At 52.8% G+C, this 14,646-nt stretch overlaps 6 protein-coding genes across 6 annotated transcripts; 3 read left to right on the top strand and 3 right to left on the bottom strand.

Annotated features, from left to right (window-relative positions):
- Positions 1 to 204: 204 nt before the first annotated feature.
- On the bottom strand, positions 205 to 824 carry PG994_010787 (uncharacterized protein; the record flags this gene model as incomplete). The annotated part of the gene is made up of 3 exons (XM_066862196.1): positions 205 to 424; positions 451 to 647; positions 768 to 824. The coding sequence occupies 3 exons, from the start codon at positions 822 to 824 to the stop codon at positions 205 to 207; spliced, it is 474 nt and encodes a 157-aa protein (XP_066711306.1).
- A 1,307-nt stretch (positions 825 to 2,131) lies between these two features.
- Positions 2,132 to 3,110, top strand: PG994_010786 (uncharacterized protein; the record flags this gene model as incomplete). Its single annotated transcript, XM_066862195.1, has 4 exons — positions 2,132 to 2,165; positions 2,239 to 2,327; positions 2,388 to 2,599; positions 2,683 to 3,110. The coding sequence occupies exons 2-4, from the start codon at positions 2,245 to 2,247 to the stop codon at positions 3,108 to 3,110; spliced, it is 723 nt and encodes a 240-aa protein (XP_066711305.1). The 5' UTR covers positions 2,132 to 2,165; positions 2,239 to 2,244.
- A 366-nt stretch (positions 3,111 to 3,476) lies between these two features.
- Positions 3,477 to 5,395, bottom strand: PG994_010785 (Chitinase 1; the record flags this gene model as incomplete). Its single annotated transcript, XM_066862194.1, is given in 4 exon segments — positions 3,477 to 4,047; positions 4,143 to 4,712; positions 4,829 to 4,889; positions 4,903 to 5,395. The coding sequence occupies 4 exon segments, from the start codon at positions 5,393 to 5,395 to the stop codon at positions 3,477 to 3,479; spliced, it is 1,695 nt and encodes a 564-aa protein (XP_066711304.1).
- Positions 5,396 to 6,936: 1,541 nt separating this feature from the next.
- PG994_010784 (dolichyl-phosphate-mannose-protein mannosyltransferase) lies at positions 6,937 to 9,402 on the bottom strand (the record flags this gene model as incomplete). Its single annotated transcript, XM_066862193.1, has 4 exons — positions 6,937 to 7,370; positions 7,421 to 9,092; positions 9,146 to 9,289; positions 9,337 to 9,402. 4 exons carry the CDS (start codon positions 9,400 to 9,402, stop codon positions 6,937 to 6,939), a joined length of 2,316 nt encoding a protein of 771 aa, XP_066711303.1.
- Positions 9,403 to 10,718: 1,316 nt separating this feature from the next.
- PG994_010783 (endoribonuclease L-PSP) lies at positions 10,719 to 11,203 on the top strand (the record flags this gene model as incomplete). Its single annotated transcript, XM_066862192.1, has 3 exons — positions 10,719 to 10,761; positions 10,815 to 10,828; positions 10,883 to 11,203. 3 exons carry the CDS (start codon positions 10,719 to 10,721, stop codon positions 11,201 to 11,203), a joined length of 378 nt encoding a protein of 125 aa, XP_066711302.1.
- Positions 11,204 to 12,759: 1,556 nt separating this feature from the next.
- Positions 12,760 to 14,481, top strand: PG994_010782 (uncharacterized protein; the record flags this gene model as incomplete). The annotated part of the gene is made up of 5 exons (XM_066862191.1): positions 12,760 to 12,954; positions 13,267 to 13,522; positions 13,675 to 13,774; positions 13,836 to 13,912; positions 13,976 to 14,481. 5 exons carry the CDS (start codon positions 12,760 to 12,762, stop codon positions 14,479 to 14,481), a joined length of 1,134 nt encoding a protein of 377 aa, XP_066711301.1.
- Between the last annotated feature and the right edge of the window lie 165 nt (positions 14,482 to 14,646).

Genomic DNA, 14,646 nt, shown 5'->3' with positions numbered 1-14,646 from the left:
AGCAATCGTCGTGATGCCCATACCAAAGCAAATCCGCGAGTTCCTTCCGCCCTGTTTACGCTCAGGTCGGGCTGTAAACTATTCCCCTTTTAAGCCGCGTCGAAACCCAGAATAAAAACCCAAAGCCCCAAAGCGGACTGATTGTGTGACCCTGTCTCCCCAAAACGCCGCTGATGCAAAGAAATCTTGTAACGCCCGTACTTTTCACTTCGGGTAGCTGATCCGGCCGGGGCTTTTGGGGTCCCTGTAATGGGGTGCCTGTTCCCTAGCCAGCCTTTCCTGCTTGGCCGCGAGGGCGTTGATCTTCTCGCGCGCCTTCATCAGACTGCTGTTATCCTGGTCCTTCAGTTTGGCGCGGATTTCGTAGAGGGAGAGCAACGTCGAGGCTCGGTCGATGTCGCCGTCGGCCTGTGCATCTTGGTTCCTCGGGGTGCCCGGAATGGAGAATACGGCGTCCCCGAATTGGTGCGCGATAGGGGAGGGGTGAAGATACGGCGGCCGAAGTTGTCCAAGCGGCCGGCGGGGGTTGTCGCAGCCCTGCTGTCGGGCGAGGAGGTCTTGGCCGACAGTGTCTGGACCTGGATGGCGTCCTTACGATCGAGGGTCTTGTTGACCGATACCAGAGCCTTCGCGGCACCTTGATCCTGCTAGAGATGCGCGATTGTGGGGTCAGTATTTTTTATTTTTTTTCAACTGGTGAGTGTTTTGGGGTTGTGGAGTTCAGTGATACAACTATACTCAGCTGCAATACCACGTTCGTCACTTACAGCAGCTTGGAGATCGTTCAGGTCAGCCAGCATCTGGGCCAGCTGAAGAGCTTCCATGGCGCACTCGATAGAGAGTTGTTGGGAGCGAGAGAGAAATCCCAATTGGTGATTAGATAGGGTGAGTAGGTAGAGTGGAGGGTTCGAGCACTGGAGGAAAAGGGTCGCTCCTGTTTTAAGGCACGTCTGGTTTGGTCTGGTCTGGACTGGAGGTAGCACTAGCTCTAGAGGATCGGATCAATCAGATTGTGTGTGTGTGAAACGACGGGACGAGGAGGGAGGCTTGCGTAGTTGTGTTGTGCTTTTTTTACTTTGACACTCCAAGCCCAGGCCTTGGGCAGCGTGGCAGCTTGGAAAAGCAACAGGCCCAAGGTTCTAGATCAGGAGGCAAGCATGCTTGTGGAGGTTAATATCACTTAGGTCATGGGCGGGCAGTATAGCATAAGTATCAATTACAGAACGTTAATGAGCTTGGCATGTAGAGTGGGGAAGTCGCGTGTGCCTTCCAGGACAGGGAAGCCAGGGCAGCTACATGCCCCGGGTGTGGATGTGTTCCTCGATGTACATCATTCTGCACATCTTTGCCATGGAGAGTCGACGGTTGCCTACCAGAAGAGGCAAGTCTTTGTATGATGTGTTGGTTTAGCTCTGTCAACCCCGCGATTTGTAAAACGGCAGTCAGTCAATGATAATCGATGCCACTCAATCGGAATTACCGGACTGCCTCTCTTAGGCACACTGGCAAACTGCAGATTTAAAATCAACAGTGGATATCAATACATATACTCGGGTTCGGCTCACTGATGAAAGATTAGTACATGTAGATACTCTGACTTCATACCAAGAAGCACTATCCGGTTTCTGCTACATAAAACGGGGACTACGGGAGCGTCAAGATAAATAGTAGATCCAGGAAGCTCCGAGAGTCAAGCAAATGCATTTGCTACCAAGCAGCACACCAAGCGAGGCAATGCAAGCTGGGCGCTGGCTGGACTGGGGGTCAGCAATGTTATTGTATTGTTGTTAGGTACATGAGGTATCTTGAACGTTTAGGTAGGCTGTCCGGTCTAGTGGATCAGAGAAACGTCAATAATGACTAGCGTACTTGACCGAGAAGGCTTATTAACATGAGACTACCAACCTAAGGAGGTAAGCAGCAGAGGAGGAGGTCCCGCTCGCTCGGGTATTCGAGGTGTTACGCGAAAGAGAGAGAGAGAGCGGTAGTAGCCAGAAGCTCTAGCTATCCCCTTTCCTTCAGTCGGAACCTCCCGAGTCCCAAAGCTACCTCTGAATCTGAAGCCGACCATCGGATCCAGAACAACCTCCGCTTTGCCTGCAATCGTCTATCCCGCATTTTCCAAGGCCTTCGTAGCAGTAGTGACAAAGTGTCACACCCAATTGGTGAGTTTTTACATAGGCGCGCAAAGAGAAGAGCGAAAAGCAAATTGTTACACCTGACTAATTTCTGTCAAAGCACGATATGAACGTATTTCGACGCGCCATGTCTTCTGCATCAACTCTGAAACAGGCCCGGAAGGTCGTCTGCATTGGCAGGAACTATGCGTAAGACACCTGATTCATTCAATTGGCGGCAGAGTGGCGGTTGACACGATATACCTGCAGAGACCACATCACCGAGCTGAACAGTGCGCGCCCAAAGCAGCCCTTCTTCTTTTTGAAGCCATCTTCGTCCATCTTGTTGCCTGGCGAGGGGCCTGTCGTCCGGCCCAGAGGCGTAAGCCTTCACTATGAGGTCGAGCTGGCCCTGATCATGGGCAAGCAGCTGAAGGACTTCTCTGGGATGACCAGGCCGCCTTGGACGCAGTTGACAGTGAGTGACATAAAGCCAAGCAACCGTGCATACATACCCTCAGGGGTAAATCCGCCAGCTATATTTATTGACTATGACGTGGAAAAGGCTATGCTCTCAGCATCGACATGACGGCTAGGAACACTCAGAATGAGGCCAAGAAGAAGGGTCTCCCCTGGTCCATCGCCAAGGGTTTCGATACCTTCCTCCCCATGGGAAACATCATTCCCAAGTCGGCCATTCCCGACCCTCACTCGGTCGAGCTGTACTTGACCGTCAATGACAAAGTTCACCAGAACGACTCCACCGAGCTCATGCTCTTCAGGGTTCCCCGCATTCTGGCAGACATCTCCAAGGTCATGACGCTGGAAAAGGGCGATATCGTCCTGACCGGTACGCCCAAGGGCGTCGGCCCGGTTGTTCCCGGCGATGTCATGAAGGCCGGCATCAAGGTCGACGGAAAGGAGCTCGAGGAGGCCAAGATAGAGGTCAAGGTCGATGAGTCCACAAGCTCGTACGAGTATGCCGAGACATGAGGATCCCGGCCGCAGCTCCTGCTGGACTACGATTAGGCTGCCTACTATAACTCTAGGCAGTCAATTTATGTCGATATTCATAGACTGGCGAATAGGCTATAATAGTGTATGTATATATATCGTATATAATGGTCCCGCTCACGAAAAACGGTATATTCCTGGCCAGTTTTAACCTTCAAGTGCCCATCATTTGAAAGTAAAGGGGTATTATTCGTATATTCTTAAGAAAATTGTGCTTTCGTTTCTCCAAACAGAACAAAAAGCAAGAAAGTTCTAGGCCCAGTGTGTACAACCAAGTATTCCCTTATCACCCCTTTTATATAATGCCGTCACATCGCGACTCAAGAAAGAAATGAAATCAATTGATCAGGCCCCTGGCATGCCCCAGCGTATGTTGTCGTATTGGCTCATGGGGTACCACAGGTGATTGGGGCTCTCGTCCAGCCACCCGAGGGTCTTGGACATGGTGTTGACGAGGCTGGCGGCGCCGCCGCGGTCGCCCGTGGCCTCCCAGAAGAAGGCGCCGCCGAGCTTCTTGCGGCGCACGTAGCGCGCCTTGTACAGGGTGCTCCGGGGCGTGTCGTACGACACGAGCTCGCGCGTCACGTCGTTGTAGCTCCACGACGCCTTGGCCTCATCGTCCCACATCTCGCGCGCCCCCGGCCGGGGTAGTGTCTTGTACAGCAGCACGCCGCCGCCCTCGGACCCGACGCCCGCGTACGCCTGCCCTAGACCAGACGTCGACTCGAACGACCGGCCGTAGGTGGGGACCCCGATCAGGATCTTGCTCGACCGGATCCCGAGGCCCTCGTAGTACCGCACCGCGTCGTCGGTACTGAGCTTGGTCGCGCTCGGGTGGTGCGGGCTCCGGTACAGGTTGGACTGGTGTCCCGTACTGTTGTCCCAGCTGCCGGTATAGTCGTACGCCATCAGATTCCTACAATTTCTCGTCAGTCGGCTGGCTCTTGGCAATTCGTCGCAGACATAGTGAAAAGGGGAGGGGTGGAGGGAAGGGAGAAGATGACTACTTACCAGACATCTACGTAGGGGTCCATCCCAACCAAATCCAGCTTATGGGAATTCACCGGTCCGGCTGGACTCGCCACCGTGATGAGGAAGTGGTACGGCAGGCGGTGCTGAAACGAGAACCTGTCCAGGGCCTCGCGGCACGCCTTGAGCAGCAACACAAAGTGCTGGCTTTGCTCGGCGTCGGCGGGGTACTTCCAGTCGAGGTCGATGCCGTCAAAGCCGTAGTCGGCCATCATCCTGACGGCCGAGTCTGCGAAGACGCGGCGCCGACCCGTGTCGGCGGCCACGGGAACGAACTTGGGCGAGTAGTCGAAGCCGCCGATGGACAGCAGCGTCTTGAGGTTCCGGTTGTGCATCTTGTGCAGGTACAGCTGCTTCACCACGCCGTACGCGTGGTGGCCGCGCGCCCGGTTGTGGGGTTCGTCCCGCGCGTACCGCTTGCCCACGTCGGCGAAGGCGTCCGACGACTTGACCGTCCCGTTGGCGTCGATGTCGGCGAAGGCGTATAGGATGTGCGTCAGCTCGGATACGGGCAGCTCCTGCGGTTGGTAGCTGTTGTTGCCGGATGTACCCCTGAAAAAGAAAAAAGAAAATGGTGTTAGGGTCAGTTATCTCTTACAAGCGCCTGCCAATATATGAAAAGTTGCTAGGAAAAGCTGATCCCTTGAATCTGGCTAGAGCTGACTCACCAATTCGTGAAGTAGATGGCGTTCTTGTAACCCTTGAAGATGGGAGGTGGCGACGGTGGCCCTGGTGGCCTTACGGTAGGTGAACCAGGAGCACCACTCGTCACTGAACTGAGAGATGATGCCGCTGGTGACGCTACTGGTAACAACTGGCTCGCTCGTCGGGACCTGGGTAGAGGTTGGTTCCTGAACTGCCGTAGTCGACGTGCTCAGCGATGCGGTGAACGAAGCCGTTCCACTGTCGCTTAGCGAAACTCCAGTAGATGGCACAGCGCTGGACGAGGTCGTCGCCGACGTGATTCCTTCGCTCGCGGATGATGACGTACTTGGCACCACGTCGCCCAAAGAGCTTGTCGTCGTCGCGCTTACACCGGAGCTGGTCCCAGACGCACTATCCGACGACGTCGGTGGCTCGGTGGCAGTGACATATACCGTCGTGGGCATGTATATCGTCGTTGTGGTGTAGAAGGGACACTCGGCCCTCTCCTGCTCGAGAGCAGCAGCACCGACGGCCAGTCCGCCAAGGGCCATGATAGGGGCCCACGAGGCCCATACAGAGATACCACGCATCTTGTCTGGAAATATACAGAATAAGTGAGTGACCTGTACAACACTCGATGCGATACTGCCAATGGAAATGGTACGGCGACTAAGCACACTTAGTTAGAGTAAACAAAGTGCACATGTTAGAAATCAGATGGGAGGGTGCTCATGCCACCCAAGCTCTCAGGTTACCGGCTATCAAACATACCTTATAGACTAGTATGTAGGATATATTATGAGTTATATCAAGGGCAGCCAGGTCGCTCATGGCCAAGTAATGGGGCCACCATCGCCACTACCACCTTGAAGAAGTTTCCATGAACCCGTCTGCATCATGTCTCCCTCATAGACTAACAGAACAGCCAAAGGGCATGCTTGCGAGTACTGACACATCTTAATGGCGATGCGACTTCCCAATTTAGGTCTTCTCTCTTTAGCCTACAAGGCTCCATTCGAACCGTCGACAGGGGTAGTTGCGCGATGGGGACATGGGCGATGCCGCCGTGCCTGCGTTCTCCCCCAAAACTACCACATCGCCAAGAGTGTTCTGCCATCTAGCCTTGCAGAACTCGTGTGGTTTCCGGTGTGCGTGGCGTATGTGTGTAGTATTCTCGCACAGTTCCACCTATGGGATATAATTCCTATAGCAGTGAGAAAATGTACGCATGGTGGTAGTAGTATTATTGGTTTCGACCGAATTACAAAGTCCCGGTATACATCAGGAAACGATCGGCAATGTTCTAGTGTAGGATAAAAGGAATCTTCCCGTCTGGGGTCTGGGCAAAGAGGGGCATGTTGACGTTACCTTCGGTAAAAAGGGGAAAAGAAGCAGGGCAATTAATGCATTGGCTATCCGATTGGCCACACCTACGATGGTGCTGTATAGATGCATGCCAAGCCTGTTTGCCCAGAAGGAGAAGAAAAAAAGAACCAGTATATCCTGGTGCTCCTCTGCTCCCAAGTTCCCAGTCCGCTATATCAAGCTTCATTCTCCTTTCCGTTGCGAATGATACCATCTCGGTGTTATTCTTTCTAACTGCGTCTGATTGGTGCGATTCGTGAACCGGTTAATCTAACCGGCCGCACTCCGTCCTGGGTGCTATATAGAACACAACAAAGGTCCTGTAACATGCATTTTTTATAACACCCCGGACCAGATTGCCTGCGAGCCGTAGCTGCTCAAGTTGGCACTGGCGGGAAGTAAAATTGAATGCATGTTTCGCATCGACTCCTTTCAACCCTGCAGCATTGGCCACGCAAGCTCGAGATTGATCAAATTTATCATGAGTGCATCTCAAGCTACGTGCTACATGGTAAATATTGCGGAGGAAAAGATCTCGCCGCAACGGCCAACTGACCAGATCATAGGGAGAGAATATTGATTCTTTATATAGACGGAACAAATCTCTCTGCTTTTTGCCGGCGCCATTTTCCCCGTACTCTAAAAAAAACATCGCCTGCGCGCTACGCCGATTCCCCCGTTTTACTTCACTAATGTCTCTGAATCGTACACGATCGACTGTTTCCTCCCGGATTCCAGTCATGCATGACTTGCCTATTCTTCACCTCTATTTGGCGAAGTGCAAATCGTATCCAAGCCACTTGCGACGTAGGATCTGGTCTACGTTGAGACCAGGGTAGCCGTAAGTAAGCGGTAGGAAGAAGTACCACGACGCTGCGACTATCGCCATGATAACGCCACACGCGATCCAGGCCGGCACCATGCTCTGCCCGGAGAATCGCTCTCGGGCAGTGACATGTCGCTTGGGCCCAGGGGCCGGCTTCTTACCCGACTTAATGGCCTGGTAGCTCGCCTCCTCGGTTGAGGGGTCCGCGTTGAAGACGAATTCAACCAGGGCACCGACGACCAGGCAGGATGCGAGGTGGGCAGGTAAGTAGTGATGCAAGAACAACTGGCGGCCCATCAGGAAAAAGGGGAAGAAATGGGTCGCCCAGGCCAGGAAGAAGAACCCAGTGGAGTTGTACAGACGAGACCGGGTGCCTAAACATAGTTAGTTATATTGCGCAAAGGGAAGCAAGGCAGTTACTTACGGTGGTCAAGAGCATCAATGCCACGACGCAATGACACTTGATCAGCTCCAATAATACCTGCGTACACAGCCAAAAGACTGCTTGCAAGCCACCATCCGAGGGGGTTTCCTAGGAAGTAGATTTGCTGGCGCGTGTCGTTCTGGGTCCAGAAGCTGACACCTCGCAACAGGAACGGCCACTGGTAAGGTTGGCTGGCGTACGGGTGGCTGCTCGTCAACTGGTTGTTGTGCCAGAACATGGATCGCTGCAACTCGAACCATTTCTTCAGGAATGGCATCGACTTGACTTGCTTCTCGGGCTTTTCACGTCTGGGGTGGTCCTCTGGCAGCGAAGGGATATCGTCAACGATCCAAACGTTGGAGCTAGGAGCGAGCTGCTTGTTTCCGTTGATTTCTTGCTGGCGGTGGCCCCAGTCAGGAAGGGGGGTGGTGTGAGTCCACATGGCAACCTTGCTGGGGTTATGGATGAATTTGAAGTGGCTCGAGACACTCTTGAATTCCTGGCTGTTCTTGCCACCCTCAATGCGGACCTCGAAGAGCGTATCGGCAGATCTGCCACCGTACGCATCTTCAAGCGGCACAGTGGTAAACTCCTGGTTGGTAGGGTAGAAAGGAGACGCAACATCGTGAGAAAGTAGAATCGTGTTTGTGACCAAATGTCGGAGACGGACAAGCTCATGGTTCTTCACATGACGTCCCATTTCTTGCTCAGTCTCGACTTCAGCAGGAAGGATTTGCCAGTGGTTGTTGGTGTCGTTGTACGGGTATCCAGTAACCTGCTGGCCCTGGCTCGAGACACGTCCGTCATCGTAGCGGAGAGGATATCTCGCGTCATGGCTGTGAAGATACGCCTTGGTCTCCTTGTGGCGGAGGGTGATGGTGTCGTAGTAGTCAATTGTGACAGCATTGGCCAGCATGACATTGTCCGAGAGTGTCTCCTGAAACTCGGGCGACATGAAATCGTCACCGGGGCCAGAGCGGCTGAGAATGGAGAAATGAACTTGGAACCAGAACAAATAGAAAATGAAGGGCATGATGATTAATCCGAAGGCACGCGCGGCAAAGTGTTTGCCAAAGTCAGGCAAGCTCAAGCCACCACCTGGTCTCTTGACGTCGAGCAGATCCCACAGGTCAATGACAACAGCCGAGCCAATGGTAACGAAAGCGAAAAGACCGACGTATTTGGTTGAAATGTCGCAAGACAAAGCAAAGCCGGTCAGGATCAGCCACTTCCACCACTTGCGGCCAAATGGTTCGTGTCGCTGCTTGTAGAACTTGATGTAGAACAGCAGACTGCACGCCATAGCCAAGACGAGGGTGGCATCGAGAAGAATGAGTCGCGTCTGGCCAATGTGGGCGTTATCGAGGAGAACCAAGCCGGCGGCAACAATACAAGCGGGCAGGCTATAGCCGGATTCCCACATGATAAGGTAGGTAACAGTGACCGTCAAGGAGCCCAGAATGGCGGGCATAGCACGAAAGGCGACATAGGGAACCTTATTCGATATGTAGGAATCGCCAATGTTCTCGAAATGGAAGTGGCCATCGTAGCCAACAAGCCAGCCCATGAAGGCGAATAGGAGTTTTCCGAAAGGGGGTGGACATCGAAGAAGTAGGTCTTTTCGAGATAGTACGAGGCGAACTAGCGAGTGCAGCCGGGTTAGTTGAATTCTCTTGTTGAACGTATACGAAGATTGGTTCATCACCGGGGACTCGACCGTCTTACCTTGCCAAAATGGACTTCGTCAAAGACGACCTCGTTGGGGTGGCTAATACCCCAAAACCTGGAGATGAAGGCCAAAGCTGTGATGACAGCCAGAGCAATCTTGTAGTCCCATTCCGAACCCGCGATGGAGGCTTGCTTGGCCGACTTCACCAGAGTGTCGAGCTCGGTATCATCTCCAGGCCGGTGCCGACCTTTTTCTTGGACCCCGGCACGTTACGCTGGCGCAAACTGCCCTGGGGAGTGGCAGTTGACGCCATGCTGTGCTAGAAGGAGGAAACAACGTGATGTCAAGGAATGTGTCGGCCGAGGACTGCGGGAGGAGAGTGACGTTGTTAGCGCTCCGATTCTAAGAGTAAGCTGAGTCTAGCATTGGGGTTTAGGGAAAGCTCAGACGGACTCGAGGACGCATTCAGTGCATGCACGAGACGCATCGAGGTCGTTGCATAGTTTGACACAGCATAGCGACGAACACCTTGAGAGGCGAGCTCGGAGACAAACTCAATGCAGTCGCATCTAGAAGCTCCATTGACCAACAATGACGGGCAGTCTGGTTACTTACTGGGAACAGAAGGAAATGATAGTTGTCGTCTACCTCGTTGGACTGTAGAGCGACTGACAATCCAACAAAAAGGTGAAAGATAAAATAGATTAATCGTCAATCAATAGGAGAGTTCAACCAACAAGCTACGCTACGCGGCTGACTTTCTTTGCAGGGGTTGCTTTCCAGGGTTACGTACTACTGCCACTCTACTACCTGTCCTTTTCAGGCCACTTGGCCCCTTCAACACGCAACTGAGTGAGATCTGGACCCATAGAAGCTGAAGCCCTGGCATTGAGCACGGCGACAGACAGGCCACGCCCGTACCAATGTAATTACATGTAGCCTTGCTACCATCCATGGTACGAGTAGAATATAGATGAATGAATGCTGGACCTTGGCGTATATTTTACTCACCAATTCGCACACAGACGTATTGGGATATATTCAAAATAGTGAGAGTGGTTCTCATTCTCGATGACGCCACCTAAGCGCAGGTATGCACGTAAAGTGCGAGTGCCAAGCCAAAGCTGACGGATGCTTCGCTGGCATTAAGTATTTGCAGCTACGGCTTCACGGATTATTGTGAGGAAGTTGTTTCCAAATACTGGCACTCCTTGGTGCTTTCGATGCTAGGCATATATACTTGAATTATTCAATTGATATATAATTACGCAGCGAACCGTGAAAGAATGCCCGGAATGACCTCACTTGAAGGAAATTAGAAATTCGGAAAGATCCTAACACCACAACCCTGCTGTCCATCAGCCCGGCCCGCAGCGGAACTAGCCCCAGTTGTAAACGTCCGAAATACGGAGGTTTGCGACCATCCACCTCCGCCAGACGACTCCAGCAGTCACGTAAACTCAAGAAAGAAAGACTTCCGTCTTCGACCTCCCTTTCTAAACTATGTCACTGAGTCTCCGAGCCACACCAGTCCGATCCATCTTGTCGCCATCTCGAAGTGTTTCTTCCCTCTTCCAGATATCCAGAAAAGCCACCCTCTTCCGTCCAGCACTAACACCAAGACGCACAATGGCTGAAATGACCCAGGTCTTTGCCAAGGACGCAGCACCGCGTAAGTTCCAAATCACTCGTGAAACAGATCAATCATCGACTAACATGTTACAGCTGCCGGCCCCTACGTAGGTATCACTTACTGGCTGTGATGGGCATAGCTTCTAACCTCGCTGTTGCAGTCCCACGCCATCAAGACCCCTACGGCCATCTACTGCTCTGGTCAAATCCACTTGGATGCCTCGGGCAACATGCTCCAGGGCACCGTGGGCGAGAAGACGGCCCTCTGCTTCCAGAACCTGAAGGCCGTCCTCACCGCCGCCGGGTCGTCCATGGAGAAGATTGTTAAGGTCAACATCTTCCTTGCCGACATGAGTGACTTTGCCGCGATGAATGAGGAGTACGCGAAGTGGATGGTCCACAAGCCGGCGCGCAGCTGTGTGGCCGTAAAGCAGCTGCCCAAGAACGCCGATGTCGAGATCGAGTGCATTGCCCTCCCTTAAACGACCTAAGGGAGAGCTGGGTGAATTGCTCTTATCGTCGCCAAGGGAAATAGTCGACCAGCGCAGAGTATTACCAAGCGATTGAGTTAATAATGAAAGACAAACTTGACGCCATCTGCTTCTCCATCTCCGGTCTCTATGTTTTATCTCCCTTCCACTACCCGCAGAAGCAACACAGCACCTAGTGATTACCAAGCTGTCTCGGCCTTTGGATGCTATAGCATGTTCCGACGGGCGAGAACTCATCAAGAGCATTTCTCGGCCGGAAAAGCTTCGCACGGTGTCAATACTTTTTTGTATTAACTTGATTAACTATTTTAGTGAGCTAGCTAAGAATAACTTCGTTTGTGTCAGTGGCTTGTTCGAACGAAATCCGATCTGAAAAGCATGTCGTTGTCTCACAAGCTGGTCGGTTTGCAGTCGCCAGCATTAGCTTCTGTCCACATTCTTTCGACAGGCAGTTCTTTGCTTGATCCCTTGTTGGGACCACAGGCGCATTACCCGCCCGACCTTCATACCTAAGTAGGTAGGTAACCTAGGTCATATAAATATGCTGAACCTTTGAACAGGCTCGGTCACAGTCATACGGTACTTTCTTTCAACAAGCAATCCTCAGAGCACGCTTCTAGTCAAGGGATGGCATATATACAGGTAGGTAGTAGCCAATTTGGCCAAATCAGCGCTGAAAAAATCTCTTCGTATCACCAGAATATTGCGTCGGCGCCCTCTACTTACGAAATCTACTCTTGACTTTCGGCAATCGATAGTGCCAGAACAGTGGTGTCGCAAGCCAACTTCAAAGCTGCCAACTATACAGGCGCCAGAGAGAGGCTGAGCTGAAATGGGGGACTTATATTGATATGTGTCTCATTGTGTTCATTGCTTATCATATGTAGGTTTTCGATAGTGGAAGACGCGCGACGATATAGAGTTGGAGACAGCACTCACAGATAGCAGTCCAGCAACGCCGTGGAAGGTGAAGAGCCAATGGACGCATGCAGCTGGATGGCGCCAGTTCCACGTTTTCCTGCAAGCTGAGATTTCCCCGGAGCACGGCTTCGCAACCCAGTGTCACTTTTCTTCTGCTGGCCGCCTGGGCCCCGAGACACAAGACATGCGCAACATTCGGAATGTGTGTGTGCGTAGGAGAATTGCTGGATCCGAGCGATGCACCCGGAGTTTTACTTGCACCGCCGCCATTGGCCAATGGCGTGGGAGCGGCATATTCTCCCTCGTTCTGGGCCAATCCCATTGCCCAATTCGACCTGCCCTCCCTGAATGCCGGGCACTGGAACTATATGGAACCCTAACAGAACGCCTCGGAACATTGGCGGGCTATGCATACAAGATCGAGAACCCCCAAGAGTTCGCGACCTGGGCCCGCCTGTCGTCATGGCAAAAGCAAACAGGTCGCGCTCCCTGAGTCTCTTAAGGCCTGGATGGGCGCCGGTACTACCCTGAAGAGGAACTCCTCCTAGTCTCCCTCCCCCGCTCTCATCGCCTCTCCCCTGCGACCTACCAGGAACTCGATCAGCAGTATACAGTGCAGTATAGCGATGGCAAACACCACCAAAAAGAGGCTGGATGATCTACCCGCCGATTTTGTCAGCTTCAACCAGGGCCCGGTCGCCGAACGGGTGGCCGCGGCGATGATGGCGTTATCAGGTGGCTTCGTCCTGTTGCGTCTGGCAGCTCGCGCCACGAGGAAGGCTCGTCTCGGTCTGGACGACTGGATCATCCTTGCCGCCTTGGTATGTTCTCTCGAATACTGCTCGGAACGGGCTGCTATCGGAGGAAGATACTGACCACCGAGTACAGATACCCGCCATGGTGTATCTTACAACCACGTTCATATGTGAGCATCGCCTGCCGGGGAGGAGGATTCGCTCACAAATCGAACGACAGAACTGACCAGACCCATTATTAGTATCACGACACGGTCTAGGGGAAGCACCTTTTGGTCGTGATGATAACAAAGCCTGGCTCGTTGCAGATCATCCAACTGGTAGGACCCTGTATAAAACTTGTCATGCAGCTTCATATGAGTATTGACCTGGTTATAGTGGACATTTATCAGTGAGATAACATATGGCGCGACGATAACAGCCGTCAAGCTCTCAATATTGGCCATGTACGACCGGCTCTTTCCAACCAAGTTCATGAGAAGAGCGGTCGTTAGTCTCGCGATAGTGGCAATGCTCTGGTACCTTTCAGTGGTGCTGGTGGTATTTTTCCAGTGTGATCCAATCCCTCGCTCATGGGGAGCCACTGCAGAAGGCCATTGTGTGGACCACTACAGCTACTACACAGGCCTTGCTGGTAAGTTCCGGACGTTCCTATACTCCTGTTATATCATTCTCGGTGCGCTAATGAAACGCTCTTCGTACAGTTCCTCATGTAGGTTTTCTCAGCGCCATTGCCCACAGGGCTACAGGATTTCACATTGCTCACACAACAATAGATCGTCATAGATGTAATCATACTCTCGCTTCCAATACGAGAAGTCCACCGCCTTCAGATAGTCGACTGGCAGAAAGCGGCGGTGTGCGGCATGTTCCTGCTTGGCGGATTGTAAGTAGGGATCGAGTTTGTTACATGTCGACTAGATGAAAGAAAACTTACCATGCCACAGTGTGACCGTCGTCAGCATCATCCGCCTCAAATTCGTTGCCGAGCTCGTCAATACGGAACCCGGATCGGATACAACGGGTGAGCCAATTTTGTCTTTCCCGCTTTTGCTCTACAGAGTATATCATTCTAACTCTCTGTCAGTCGTGGTCAGTACGGCGATATGGAGCGCGGTCGAGGTGGGCGTAGCGATAATGTGCGCGTGCTTGCCTACGCTGCAGCCGCTGATCCGCATGGCATCGGCTTATATTGTGCGAAAAACACAGCAGTCGAGCAGCAGCAGCAACGCTCCCGGCCGGGGCGGTTTCCCGCCCGCAGGCTCGGACAGCCGCGGCAGCAGGGGGTGGACGGGGGACAGCTCGCGGCCCCTGCACCACGCCGACTCCGAGGGGTCTTTCAAGTACGCGCAGGACGACTTGGAACTAGGCCGGCTGAGCAACGTGCACCCGGCATTTCGGAACACGTTCCCCATGGGGTTGAACATCATGCCGACGACGCGGGCGGCGCGGCGCAGTGCGGGGCCCCTGACCCTCGGTCCCATTCGTCCCGAGAGACCCATCTCTCTCGGCTTACAGGGCATATTAAAGAAGTCGTATATATATAACAGAGGTTCGGCCTCTGTCCAACAAACCAGTACAATTAGTATCTAATCATCAAACGATATTCGTTGCGTTTATCATCACCTTCATGTATGTTCCTCCACCCCCCATACTATCACCCCGTGTCACTACTAGGAAAAAAGGGGGCGATGCGGACACGCCATGTATGAAGTGAACACTCTCTCTTGGAATTTACTGATATAATATAGAGCATAT

This window comes from Apiospora phragmitis, assembly GCF_038363925.1.
Source record: "Apiospora phragmitis strain CBS 135458 chromosome Unknown utg000010l:1.0-9815664.0:1.0-9183399.0, whole genome shotgun sequence".
NCBI classification, from domain to species: domain Eukaryota; kingdom Fungi; phylum Ascomycota; class Sordariomycetes; order Amphisphaeriales; family Apiosporaceae; genus Apiospora; species Apiospora phragmitis.
The sequence above is the reverse complement of the archived record's forward strand: the minus strand, read 5'-3'. Positions and strand labels throughout refer to the sequence as shown.